This window comes from Oncorhynchus mykiss, chromosome 17, assembly GCF_013265735.2.
Source record: "Oncorhynchus mykiss isolate Arlee chromosome 17, USDA_OmykA_1.1, whole genome shotgun sequence".
NCBI classification, from domain to species: Eukaryota; Metazoa; Chordata; class Actinopteri; order Salmoniformes; family Salmonidae; genus Oncorhynchus; species Oncorhynchus mykiss.
Window position 1 is genome coordinate 73680438 of NC_048581.1, and position 14656 is coordinate 73695093.

General features: G+C 42.8%; 1 protein-coding gene across 3 annotated transcripts in view; it reads right to left on the minus strand.

The window, feature by feature from the left end:
- Positions 1-14656, minus strand: part of LOC110494541 (cadherin-4) — a 350356-nt gene that overhangs the window by 206712 nt on the left and 128988 nt on the right. For all 3 annotated transcript variants that reach the window (XM_036950599.1, XM_036950601.1, XM_036950600.1), the window contains exon 3: positions 8840-8863. In XM_036950599.1, the coding sequence (XP_036806494.1) occupies positions 8840-8863 (24 nt within the window). The remainder of the gene's footprint in view (positions 1-8839; positions 8864-14656) is intronic.

A 14656-nucleotide genomic window follows, 5' to 3' on the forward strand; every position in this document is an offset into this window, starting at 1 on the left:
TAGTAAGTAGTACTGAAGTCGTTCAGAATGATCAGTTTCTATTTAGGTTCATGTCGCCCATTCATTATCCGTTAGAGACACAGTAGGACCCAAAAGCATAATCAGTGCTCTAACTCCCCCTTGAGCTGGTCTGGAGAAATTAAGTGGTGACGCAGGGTACCGTACTAAACCACACATTACCTCTAAGTGCCGCAGCATAATAGCAAAACTTTTCGTGGAGCAACCACTGAACTTCCTGCTTTAGTTTTTGCTTGTAAGCAGGCGGGGGAGAACTTTGTGTGCATCTCTGTGTGTGGAGTAAAGGTGGTCTAGAGTTTTTTTCCCTCTGGTTGCACATGTAACATATTGGTAAAAAATTTGGTAAAACTGATTTAAGTTTGCCTGCATTAAAGTCCCTGGCCACTAGGAGCGCCACCTCTGGGTGAGCATTTTCTTGTTTGCTTATGGCCTTATAGAGTTGAGTGCAGTCTTCGAGCCAGCATCGGTCTGTGGTGGTAAATAGACAGCTATGAATAATATAGATGAGAAGTCTCTTGGTAGATAGTGTGGTCTAAAGATTTTGTGAATAACACGTAGGCCTCTACGTCCAGATTAAACATACTATATACATTTATGGACACAATCTAGTTCACAATTTAGTTTGTTTTTAGTCCTGGCCTTCCTCTATTTCTGATGTCCATCCAGTTTGATTTCTATTTGCCATATATTAGTAACTGTGCTCTTTAACAAAAGTTCTGAACCTATATACATTTTACAGACACAGTATGTTTTACATTTGTTATCTTGTTGTTATTAGTCCCACCCTTCAGCTCCATTCAACCCCTTTCATCTATCTCTTAACACCATCCATATTGGATTTCTGTTTGTAATATATTTTTCTACTGTCCTGGGATGCTTCACTAAAGTTATGAAATTGTTTAATCTCATAGTTGTTTGGTCTCTCTGAAGGCCTAAGTCCTATAGTCACTGACACTGACACATTCAATCAAGTGTACCACTCACATGCATTCACACCCGGTCGGCAGTGTGTGGTAGGCCATGTGCTTTAGTCAGTATAGATAGTGATAGGCTTGGTCTCTCTCTTCCTCTCCCCCCGCTGCCTCCTAGCAGCAGGGCACAGAGACCTTGGCCTAACTCTATCTCCTCTCACTCTTTCATCTGCCTTTCATTAATTATTTCATACCTCTCTCCCTCTGAAATACAGTATCATTCAAATTATTTGATAAGTGATAGGTGACGGAAAGGCAAGAGAGAATTCATGCCCTATTCCCTCTGTCTTCCTCCCCCTCTCAGAGATCACATAGCTGCTCTCTCTGCTCTGTCCTTCTATGGACCATGTGGAGATGAAATGAAGCCCATTATAGTTAGTTGTATGAAGACAAAGAGACATTGGGCAGGAGATCCAGCAGGCTGCTGTAAAGATGAAATCATTAGAGACAAAGGGGGCCAATTGGCTAAATAGGGCAGAGTGAATACATCCTGTACACAGTGCTTGACTTGGGCTGGAGCTGTCCGGAGCGGCATACCAGCACATCCAATATTTGGGGAACTGCGCAGATCTATAAAACAAAGTAGCCTATCACACAGAGTCAAAAAAGATTGATCAAAGCGGATTGAAGATGAGATCTGTATTTAATAGCTATGGAGAGTTGACATTTATATCCTGATTCCGCTAGTCTGTGAATCCGGTGTATGGGTGCCTGTAGACTTCCAGTTTGAGAATGCGCACATTGAGAATGTGCCATGCCTGAATGAGCAAGTTGTCGAATGAGGGTTCTTATGGTCATGAAAATGTCATCCTGTTCAGCAAGTTCATGTTAAGTTTATGTAACCGATGTAAAATGGCTAGCTAGTTAACGGTGGTGTGTGCTAATAGCGTTTCAATCGGTGACGTCACTCGCTCTGAGACCTGAAGTAGTTGTTCCCCTTGCTCTGCAAGGGCTGTGGCTTTTGTGGCATGATGGGTAACGATGCTTTGTGGGTGCCTGTTGTCGGTGTGTGCAGAGGGTCCCTGGTTCGAGCCCGGGGCGAGGGGACGGACGAAAGTTAAACTGTTACATTTACATACTGCACATCCACATTTTTATAATATTTGTCTTTACACATTATTCTATAATATTATGCTTATTTATTAAATATAAGGTATACAATTTCATTGCCTAATAAGCTATACTGTACCACCTTATTGTATCCCAACAATGGGATTTACATAGGCTTTTAGCGAACTCATAAAAATCTGTCAGTGATATTGAAGCGATATTATTCGACCTTAAAATATGATAACTATGCAACAGAACAGATGAACATGAATGACACCTACTAAACTATGATTCTAGTCTTCTGATCCGCTGGATCATACCTCAATAACCCAGCACCCAGCATCAATAGCCCAGCAGTTTTAAAAGAAAACAACCCGACTAAGTAACCCACTGCCTGCAAACCAGCAGTTGGGTCAAGTGTTATATAAATATTCATACACATAGCTCATATAAACAAAGACATTCCATCGCAAGAACACATTCACCCAGCCATAAGACTGACCCCCTCTGTTCTCTTCTTTCACGACCCCCTCTGCTCTCCGGTATCAGATTCCCAGACACACAAATATCTCCTTGTATAAACACACATCTCATCCCCCTCTACTGGTCGGTTCCCTAGAGCAAAGGACTTTTGCTGTGCACCAATGGGGCCCACTCTGGCTAGAGCAAGGCCCGCCTCCAACCCTCCGACCAGTCAGAAGACCGAAACGACAAGACTCCACCTACTTTATTCTATGTATAAAAATGAATGTAACCTTTGTATAAGGTCTCTTTTTCACCTGACTCCTTGCCGAGTTATATGAACTAGATCCGTGCACGTAAAACTGCGGGACAAGATATCTTTGACTCATTAAAACTGTCTTTTGTTACAACTGAAATCCACTCTGTCCAGCGTCCGTGATTTGGTCTCAACTCTCCAGTATTTAAACACTAACAGAACTTGGTAGCAGAGGATGGTTATTCTTGAATTCGATCTATGATAAGTTAGTGTGAGAGGACGAGACTGATCACGGCTAAAAAATCAGACGGAAGAGTGAGCCATTCATCTTGCCTCAGGAAATCTGATCGGAGCGCTCTAAATAAGGTGAGCAGAGCCTGTTAAATCGAAATCTGCATATTGTATTATAGCCTAAACCAAATTTTGATCAGAAAGTACTGGGCGTGAGTATGAATCGTTGCCAAATAAAAAAAAAAAATAAGAACCTAAGGCATTGATTAAAGATATCTTGTTTTGTATAAAGAAAAAAAAATATATATATATTTTTATTTTTCATTAATTGGCCTATACTCAGTTATTTTAATAGGAATGTGTGAATTGTGATTGACCAATGTGTTAAATTCCTCCAGGGACCCTATTTGTTCTGAAATCTGCATAGAAAACTGTCCTAATTATAGATATTTTGGGTTGTGTATAGAGGTGACGTTAAATAGTGGCTGTGTTTTAACACGTAAAGGACACAATTATGGATGTTGGAAATTCAATGAGAATTTCATACGAATGAATAAATGATAGATGAACCGAATCTGCAAGTAAAAATGTCCTATTTTGATACGTTCTGTACTATCGAATAAGGTCTTGTGGAGGTGTGGTTATAGTTGAATGATAGATGAACCGAATCTGCAAGTAAAAATGTCCTATTTTGATACGTTCTGTACTATCGAATAAGGTCTTGTGGAGGTGTGGTTATAGTTGAATGATAGATGATCCGAATCTGCAAGTAAAAATGTCCTATTTTGATACATTCTGTACTATCGAATAAGGTCTTGTGGTGTGGTTATAGTTGAATGATAGATGATCCGAATCTGCAAGTAAAATCTCCTATTGATACATATAATATCGAATAGGTCTTGTGGAGGTGTGGTTGGATCGAATGAATCTGCATGAAAAATGCCCTATTAAAAAAGCTGTGTATTATTTAATAGGTTATGTAAGAGGTGTAGTCGAGTAGATACAGGATATGTAAGTTTGGCGTTCCACAAGACAGAGATTGGGAATGAGGTGGCTATTGCACATCAAACAAAACATATGAACCAGAGTTGACGTTCCATGATTTTAAGACGGGGGAAATTAAATTGAAAGAAACGTTTGTCGCGGAGTAAACCGCTAGGTTGGGATACGTAACTGGGCTATTATGCACACGTGCTGATAGACAAAGCTACCTTAGTAGTCGAATGGCCGTGCAACTTTGATTGACAGCAGCCGGGCTAAAACACTGATTTTCGCTTTTTTTCATTCCTGTTGATATTGCCTAAAGTTAAAAATTATTCTGACAATTGCTATAGAATCGCTGGAATTTACTGATATAAGTTCATAAAGGAAGTTACTGAATTATTTACAGAAAGTATTTAAACAATTCACTGAACAACTCTTAGTTTTCTAGAAATTCTATCTATCTTTCCTACAGAGCTAGAATTACTCTGAAAATTGTTATGGAACTGCATATATTCACTGATATATTGTTCCAAAAGGAAATCGCCGAATCATTTCTAGAAAATTACCTAAACAAATCGCTGAACAGATTCGAATTACATGCCGGAGAGGCACACACGTAACTGCAACCACATTACTGATCTGTGCGAGGGTGGGGGCGCATGCGAGGAGTCTGAGCTAACACCACAGTACGGGCTGGGTATACAAAGATAGAAATAAACACCACACAAAGGACTGACTAAAACTTAGATAAACGCATTATACACATTATCAGACGACTTAGATAAAATTTCTGCAGCCACCACGACCAAACAAATGATTGCAGTAGAAACTCAAAACCAAGGGGAGCAGCCAGATAACACTCAGATCGTAGCACAGACTGTCTCTCAGATGATCCAACAGCAGGCAGCCCCACCACCCCATTACCCTCCCCCACAGCGGTATATCCTGCAACAGCAACGGGCTCAACGAGGCCCCTACACTGGACCATACAGAGGGGGAAACTACCAGTGGTATAACTGCGGAATTCCCGGTCACTATGCCAGATATTGCACGAAACCACTCTCCCCGCAGCAACAGCAATGGAGAGAAAGAGGACGTGGAGGGGCACCAGGAAGAGGAAGAGGAAGAGGGGGACCCTCTCCTAGCCACATGCAGCAGGAGCAGCAAGATTACAACCAACCCTCCCACTTCAACACCTGATCGCCCAGTAAGAATGATGAGGATGCCACTCCTGCCGATGCCCACACTGTCTGAAACCCAAGAAGTGTACTGGCTAAAATGCCTACCCACAGGGCCTGCCACCCCTCACATCCAGTTTAAGTTCAACCAACTGAAAGCTCAAATCTACACTCTGCACCCATATAAGACTCCCCAAGCTGAGATCCATTGCACACTCAAAGCAACAGAAACTGATGACTGCCTCTACACTGCAGACTGGGACGAAGACATGATGCACCTGACCCCACCTATCAGCTGTTGTACCATTGTGTGTGGCCCAGAGGGGGTGGCAGCACCAGTCATCCTACGATCAAGGAACCTCCATGCACCCCTGGCCTGGACGGCTGAAGCATCAACAGCCATAGCACTCCTGAAAACAGATCTATCAGCGGCAGCAGCTCTGACTGCACCTGACTACAAGAACAAGTTCCATTTGGATGTTTCTGAAAGGGAAGGATTCACCTCATCCGTCCTATTCCAGAAACAAGAGGGGGAGAGAAGGGTCTTGATGTACTACTCTTCCAAACTTGACCATATTGAGGTAGGACAGTCAACATGCTCCAGATACGTTGCTGCAGTAGCAAAAGCTATTGAAAAAACAGCTCACCTCGTGATGTCACCCTTCAATCAGCCATCATCCCTCAACCAGCATCGGCCCAAATTAGCTGAAATCATCGGATTGACGCAGGCCCTCATCAGAGGAAAAGGAAAGACTGTGAATATCTATACAGACTCAGCCCATGCCCATGAAGCAGTCCACACTGATGGACCCAGAACTTTTATGAGAAACACATGGCCCCACACACGAAGGCAAACTAAAGACCCTCCAAAAGGCCTCGCACATCTGGTGGCACCCTCACATAAAAAATATGACTGACTTATTTTATGACGATGATTTATTTTGTGAAAAATGCAATGTTTGTGACAGACACAACCCAAAGAAACCACATCGAACACCAATGGGCTCATACTTAGTACCTAATGCATGTTTTCAGGATATTAGTATAGACTACACCGACATGGGCCCCGATAATGTATCTAAAAACAAACGCTATCTCCTAGTTATGGTAAATAGGTTCTCCAAATGGGTAGAAGCAATACCAACAGCGAAGTGGGATGCTGGGTCAGTCTTTAAGTGGCTACAAACCAAACTAATACCCAGGTATGGCATCCCAAGACAAATCAAATTTGACAAATGGCTCACATTTCAGTAACTAACACCTGAGACAGGTGGAAGAAAGATTTGGCATAACCCACAGATTTGGATCTGTGTACAGGCCCCAATCCCAAAATCTGGTGGAACGTCAAACCAAAAGCAAAAGCTAAGATAGCTAAAGTGTGTGCAGGTTCGAAGTTGACATGGGTTGAAGTCCTGCCTCTGGTGTTGATGGCAATGAGAGCCTCACCAGGAGCAGGCACCCATCTCTCTCCTCATGAGATAATGACTGGTAGAGTCATGTCTGGTCCACCAAGGGAGGGAGGTCATATGCCCGCTCTTGATGTACAACAAATTGTAATGTCTAATTATGTGAAAAAACTGACGGTTCTCTCTGCAGCACTCTCTACCCAGGTTCACAAGGTCCAGGAGGGGGAGCTGCCGGGGGACACGCCACTACTGAAGGTAAAAGTTGGTGACTGGGTGAGGGTTAAAGTCCACAAGAGAAAGTGGCTGGAACCCAGGTGGACTGGACCGTACAAAGTGAAGGAGGTTACTTCACACTCAGTCCAGGTCAAAGGTAAATCAGGCGCACCTTGGCACCACCTGACACATTGCACCCTAGCCCCAACTCCTTCCAGAACACTGACTGAAGTCAGAGCTGATTTGAGCGGCCTAAATTCGATTCCAAATGAAGACACTCCTTCCTCAGGTGATGCGGCATCAAACTCCGCCTCCCCTGAAAAAGGAGCCTCGCCCAGTTAAAGGGACATTTCTCCCTCCCTGGGTGAGGCTGGGGATATCTGGCCCTTTATTTGTGATATTCTTACTGATATCTGGGGTGTCCCTGGGCACTTTCACATGGTTAATTGAACAACTATTTCACCCTGCCACAACACGTACACCAACCCCTACACATGTCCCTAACTCCGTTCCTGATATCACTCCCTCCAATCACTCCCGTCCCAAACGTAGCACTACACCTACAGACCCACCATGCACACCAGACAAGGTTAGAAGCACTACCTTATGTATACCCACGAATGCAACCACCACCATTGCACTATAGTTTTCACGTCTAATAGATGTGAAGAGGGGGATTTGTTATATAAATATTCATACACATAGCTCATATAAACAAAGACATTCCATCGCAAGAACACATACACCCAGCCATAAGACTGACCCCCTCTGTTCTCTTCTTTCACGACCCCCTCTGCTCTCCGGTATCAGATTTCCAGACACACAAATATCTCCTCGTATAAACACACATCTCATCCCCCTCTACTGGTCGGTTCCCTAGAGCAAAGGACTTTTGCTGTGCACCAATGGGGCCCGCTCTGGCTAGAGCAAGGCCCGCCTCCAACCCTCCGACCAGTCAGAAGACCGAAACGACAAGACTCCACCTACTTTATTCTATGTATAAAAATGAATGTAACCTTTGTATAAGGTCTCTTTTTCACCTGACTCCTTGCCGAGTTATATGAACTAGATCCGTGCACGTAAAACTGCGGGACAAGATATCTTTGACTCATTAAAACTGTCTTTTGTTACAACTGAAATCCACTCTGTCCAGCGTCCGTGATTTGGTCTCAACTCTCCAGTATTTAAACACTAACACAAGCAAACAACCCAACATGTTTTAGAGTGTACTGGGTGTGCAGGCTTTTTTTTCACGCTCCACTCTAACACCACATTGTAGTCTAAACATCAGCTGCTCAACACAACCTTGATAAGCAGACTCGGTGTGTTTCAGGGCTGGATTAAAAGCCTGCACACCCAGTAGCTCTCCAGATGGTTGACCACTTGTTTTATACAGTAGCCTACCAGTGCAGTTATTCTACTTTGTGGGGGGTTAAGTGCCTTGATTAATGGCACAACGGCAGGAGATAGCAGGCCTAAATGGGATCAGAGACCAACAGCCTTCTAGTGTCAATACCACATTTATGTAACTTCTTCACGTAGGCTACATAGAGACGCCACCAATTATTGGTCATAGAAATTTGGTTAGAAGTCATGGAAAAGCCATGAAATTCCATCTGTCAAGATGTGTATGAACCCTTAATAGTGAATAATCAGAGATCTTCTATAGCTTAATGTCATTTGTGAATTTCTGTGAACATAGTCAAATGGACCGAGTAGAAAAAAGATAGCTCCCGCACCTCTTTCATCCCAAGTCAAGCACTGCCTGTACATGCAAGGAAAATATGCCAAATTCAAATTCTGATCGGCCACATCGGTCCAGCACTGCTGTTTTGGTAATTACATTCGGTAATTTTTTTCACCCTTTTCAAAATTGTTGTAACATGAAATGTGATGGAGAGGAAAATGGCTTCCTACTGATGCACATGATGTTCTGTGCTCACGGCATCAAACTCCCCCTGAGACAAACACCTAAAAACAGCTCTTTGCACATCCACAAAAACATTTCCAATCTGGCGCAGTCAATTCAGCCATATCTAAATCAGGGAAACGTGCCTCTGCAGTACTTACCACGTTCACTCGATAGGCTGGTGTCTGTCAGGAAGAGAGAAGAGAGAGATGAAGGGAGAGAGAGAATACAACAATTAGAACACAACATGCTAGCTATCAAGCTGCCATACAAACTTGTGTCATTGTTGAACAACAGAGAGTGGTTAAGGAAACAGAAACAACAGACAAATCACAGATCACACAGAATGGAAACCAGAACCAACAAAGACACATCCTGCTTAGTGAGTTGCTGAGCAGTCATCTATCACTTCTATCATGAGGAAAGAAAAAGACATCCACACGCTGTCATTCTCTTAAAATAAAGCACACGCTCTTGAAGTTTGGGTGACATAAGAACTTGGAGCTATTGGAGCTCACTTCAAATAAACATGGAGCTCGCTTCAAATAAAGAGCGCAATGTGCATACATTATGGTATGTTGTGTACTGCACACACTGCAATTCTACTGGAACAGTTTTCCTTACACTCCTTTTTCTTTACATTGCACTTAGATCCATCAACTTGAATAGACCCCAGTTATTGTGATGTCTATAATGCGATATCGGTCTCACAATAAAACGCAGTGAATTCCACGACACGCTACATTTATGTACATCTTTAGGTCTTTATTTAGGCAAAAATTAAGACAAAGATCCAGCTGGATGAGGAGAGAAGCAGCCAGGTGTTTGTTTTCTAGACAGTTTCTCTCTATGCCTTCTGCCCCTCTGATGCCCTCGAACGGAGAAGCTGCACACAGATTTGATGAGGGACAATTTCCATGAATGCTGTTTTGCATTCATTGACCTAATTTCTGCGTCAGGCGTCACAGGGAGTCTGGAGCGCTGACAACAACACCAGCAACGCCAGTCCACCCCTGCTCACCAATGTGACCCTCAAATTGCTGTTTAATCACAGCAAAACACTTTGTAGCACAATTGTAGAACACTAGTAACTGTGACTGGCATGAATGCAGAATCTAAATGTGCCCCAAAGAGAGAGAAGGTTGCCATGCTGAGGGGAAAACATGGCCAATAATGTACTATACTGTGTCTCGCTATGCTTTGTTTGTTAGGCTGTTTATGAATACAATTATTTTCAGAGCATCTATTGACTTGCGCATGGTGCAGAGTTAGCATCAAATAATGAAAGGCATTAACAAGAATAGCATCCTAGTAACATTTGAGTCATTTAGCAGACAAGCTTATCCAGAGCCACTTACAATTAATGCATTCATCTTAAGATAGCTAGGTGGGACAACCACATCTCACAGTCGCAGTAAGTACATGTACATTTTTCCACAAGAATGAAATTATCAGCAAAGGCAGTGCTAGTAGGAAAGACAAGCTTAGTTTTTTGAGGGGCTGAGCAACTTGTGAAACGTGTGTATAGCAACTTGTGTATTTTGTACAACCAAGTAAATAGTATTTTTTAGAACCAAAACAAACAAGAAACATCCAAACAAACTATAAACCGTCGATTTCTAGGCCCTAAACATTTTGTAATGTGTACCGCCTCTCTCTTCTAGCGCATGCAAAGGCATCTCTATCCACCCCCTACATAACTCCTAGCACCTTTTCAATAATTCATCTCCCTCTGTTAAGGATTCAGCCTGCGCTGCACTTGCCAGTATCCCCACAAATTGGCAGGCAGCCTCATATTTGGCATACCCGTGGCAGCCTAGCGCTGCTCTCGCTCCTCTGTAGGCCTTGCAGCCGTCCCCTTGAGAAGACTCAAGCTGACTGTCCTGTTCCCAGTCTCCCATGGTGAGCCAGGGCTGCCTGCCTTATATTCAAGCCTCCCACTGAGGGGCCGGGCCTTCTTCCACAGCCTATTAACAGGTTCTAGACTGGAACATTATAGATCCTTTAACAGTGTGTGATTTGGAAGTTAATATATTGAGCATTAACATTTACCACAGGGCTTCATAAGGGCTTCAGACAGGCAGCCAATAGTACTGTCCCCTCAACATCATGTGTCCTGTTCCTGTGTTTGGTCTCCTACCGCCAAGTTATGATGTCTGGACACAGCTTGGCACTCACCGTAACTCTCATCCCCTGTCTCACATATCCCCCACCTTTATCCTCTATATGCACTGACGGTTTGACGCTGACTAACCTATGCTCCCGACTCCCAGGAATTGTAATCAATGTACAATTGATAGAATGTATAACATATGGAATGAAAATACTAGTCTCACAATACAGTAGGGTATTGATGAATCACTGTATTGCATTGAGCTGTGGTCACAATGCATTACCTACTAGAGGTGTTACAGAGAGATGTGCTGCTGGGATAAAAAAAGTCACAGGAAGGGATGATGCATACTTCCTCTCATTACAACTCCAGGGAAAAAGGTCAGAGCTATTACTTTCCTCCATCAATTAGAGAAACACATCTTTGTGCCTCTGAAAGCCCAGCATTACATCCACATTTTCTGTGTGATTTCCTGGCTGTGTGTGGTTGGTCAGAGAGGTTGATGGCTGCCCAGAGACTTGGGCAGAGTGAATGTCCCCGACATTAATATTACATGTGTACTGAGGATGCAAGCACCATTCAGTTCTCACTAAAGAGTGAGGAACTCCGCTCTGCTGTAGGTAGCTTATGTGAAAGCTTGATTGACATCTTACTGACAGAAAAGCTTACAGGTAGTCTGCTTCAGTGTAAGTCTCTGCACACCATACAGCAGCTTCAGTGTAAGTCTCCGCACACCATACAGCAGATGGAAGCTACCACCTGACGCCCTGTGTCAGTGCTTGTGTGTGTGTGTGTGTGCATGTGCGTGTGAGAGAGAGAGTGTGTGTGTGTGTGTGTGTGTGTGTGTGTGTGTGTGTGTGTGTGTGTGTGTGTGTGTGTGTGTGTGTGTGTGTGTGTGTGTGAGAGAGAGAGAAAGAGATTGCGTATGTGTCCTAATTTCCTCATCTACTTTTTGTACTTTTTTTTATTCCGAATGCAATACTACAATTCAATAAAATGTTGGACTAATTGCAGTTTAGCATGTACAGTACATGTAGCCTAATCCTGACATTTTTATTATGCGTTTTTACTTATCCAGCCCTACTTGCTTGTAAATATCTTTAGCTATTTTTATGTTGTTGTTTCTTAATATGTTATTTTGTCTGTATGCATTGTGATTGCTGCAAAATGAACTCTCGTCATTGAGGACATTAAAGTTTTCTGAATCTGAATCATGCATAACAAATCTGGGTTTGACAATAACCCTTCAAAACCTAGTGTTGCCTAATTGCCAGAGAGTGTTCAGCTAATAAATAATGCATTTAAAAATCTAATCTAATTTAGCAAATTAATATGTCTACAAAACAATTAATCAGAGACCAAAAGTGTATTTACAAACAATCAATTATTCATAAAGCGAATGCTGGGTAAGTGGTCTCCTTCCCGGGTGAGATGCTGCCATAATTGGAGTGGGACTATAGGAGAGTGTGCGTCCGTGCGTGTGTTTGTGTGCATGTGTGTGTTTAGTCCCCATGCTCCCAACTTCCGCCCAAACAAGAAGAGCAACAAAAGTGTCAGCTCATTACTGCCTAATGAGTTGTCTGATTAATAAGGAAAATAAAAGCATTATTGTAGAGTGCTGTATGTTTAGTTAGATGAATTATTGTACTAAAGTGACTGAATAGAAGCACAATGGGGTAAAACATTTACATGCGTTCTAAAATGGTAATAAGGCCCTAGAGGAGCAAATCAGGGCTATCAAGTACAGTGAATAATTTTTACATAGGAAACAACAGGTCTAAATGTATTGATGTGTGGTTGTTGATGTGCAGATATGTATCTGTTTACAATATGTACTCATCACAAGACATGTAATCTAGCCATTCTAAACCTTTCTGATGATGGGTTATGTAATGAGTGATCTCTGAGCAAGCCATTCTAAACCTCTCTGATGATGGGTTATGTACTGAGTGATCACTGAAACAGAATCCATTGTTATTGTGGAATAAACTCCTAGACTGTTGAAGCTGGAGAGGGATGGTCTTATTTCTCTCTCTCTCGCTCTCTCTCTCTGACTCTCTATTTCTCACTTGTTCTCTTTCTCGCTCTCTCTGTCTGTTTTTCTCTTCCCATGTCTGTTCTTGTTCTCTCTCTCCATCTCCTATGCTGTCAGTCACCAGAATATGGAGGTTGTTGTGAGCACAGTGGTGGAACCTAGCCTGTGCTCTGTTTAAAATATTTCATAACACAGATAATAGGGCTCTTCAGGGGGCCACAGCGATAAACAGAACTCCCAAAATAATCACGTCCATGCACCAGAGTTCTTTTACAATGTCCTACCAAAGTACCCATGCTGCCGCAGCATCACAGGCGGTAATGTTTCTCTGACAGACTGACTGGCCACAAAGCAGATAGAAAATGAGTAAAACAGTATATGCCTCACTGTGAATCAACAAAATATTAGGTATTTGCAATGGAAATGAACATGTGTGCACACACACACATAAACAAACTGTTCTGTGTGGACCCCAGGAAGAGTAGCTGCAGCTTTTGCAACAGCTAATGGGGATCCTAATAAAATACCCTCAAAATACCAATACCAAACTGCATCATCTCTCCATCTCTTCGTTACATAAGCTGTTGTGGAGATAAAAAAAAGAAGCCAACAGATTGTGAGGGTAATTCAATTTCCTCCAGCAATTCTAGCTTCCAAATGGTCTCCATCAGTGAGCCAATCAGCAGCTGATTCAGTGATTTCCCCAGCTGGGCTTCCTCTTAGACAGGAAGCCAGAGAATCTCGGGCTCAGAGAAAGAGACACAATGACAGGTCTGCTGGATCACTGGTTCAGCACCAATGGATTGAATTGCATATACAACAGTGGGGCAAAAAAGTATTTAGTCAGCCACCAATTGTGCAAGTTCTCCCACTTAAAAAGATGAGAGGCCTGTAATTTTCATCATAGGTACACTTCAACTATAAGAGACAAAATGAGAATCATTTTTTTTTAAATAAATTAATTTATTTGCAAATTATGGTGGAAAATAAGTATTTGGTCACCTACAAACGAGCAAGATTTCAGGCTCTCACAGACCTGTAACTTATTCTTTAAGAGGTTCCTCTGTCCTCCACTCGTTACCTGTATTCATGGCACCTGTTTGAACTTGTTATCAGTATAAAAGACACCTGTCCACAACCTCAAACAGTCACACTCCAAACTCCACTATGGCCAAGACCAAAGAGCTGTCAAAGGACACCAAAAACAAAATTGTAGACCTGCACCAGGCTGCGAAGACTGAATCTGCAATAGGTAAGCAGCTTGGTTTGAAGAAATCAACTGTGGGAGCAATTATTAGGAAATGGAAGACATACAAGACCACTGATAATCTCCCTCGATCTGGGGCTCCACGCAAGATCTCACCCCGTGGGGTCAAAATGATCACAAGAACGGTGAGCAAAAATCCCAGAACCACACAGTGAATGTCCTGCAGAGAGCTGGGACCAAAGTAACAAAGCCTACCATCAGTAACACACTACGCCGCCAGGGACTCAAATCCTGCAGTGCCAGACGTGTCCCCCTGCTTAAGCCAGTACATGTCCAGGCCCATCTGAAGTTTGCTAGAGAGCATTTGGATGATCCAGAAGAAGATTGGGAGAATGTCATATGGTCAGATGAAACCAAAATAGAACTGTTTGGTAAAAACTCAACTCGTCGTGTTTGGAGGACAAAGAATGCTGAGTTGCATCCAAAGAACACCATACCTACTGTGAAGCATGGGGGTGAAAACATCATGGTTTGGGGCTGTTTTTCTGCAAAGGGACCAGGACGACTGATCCGTGTAAAGGAAAGAATGAATGGGGCCATGTATCGTGAGATTTTGAGTGAAA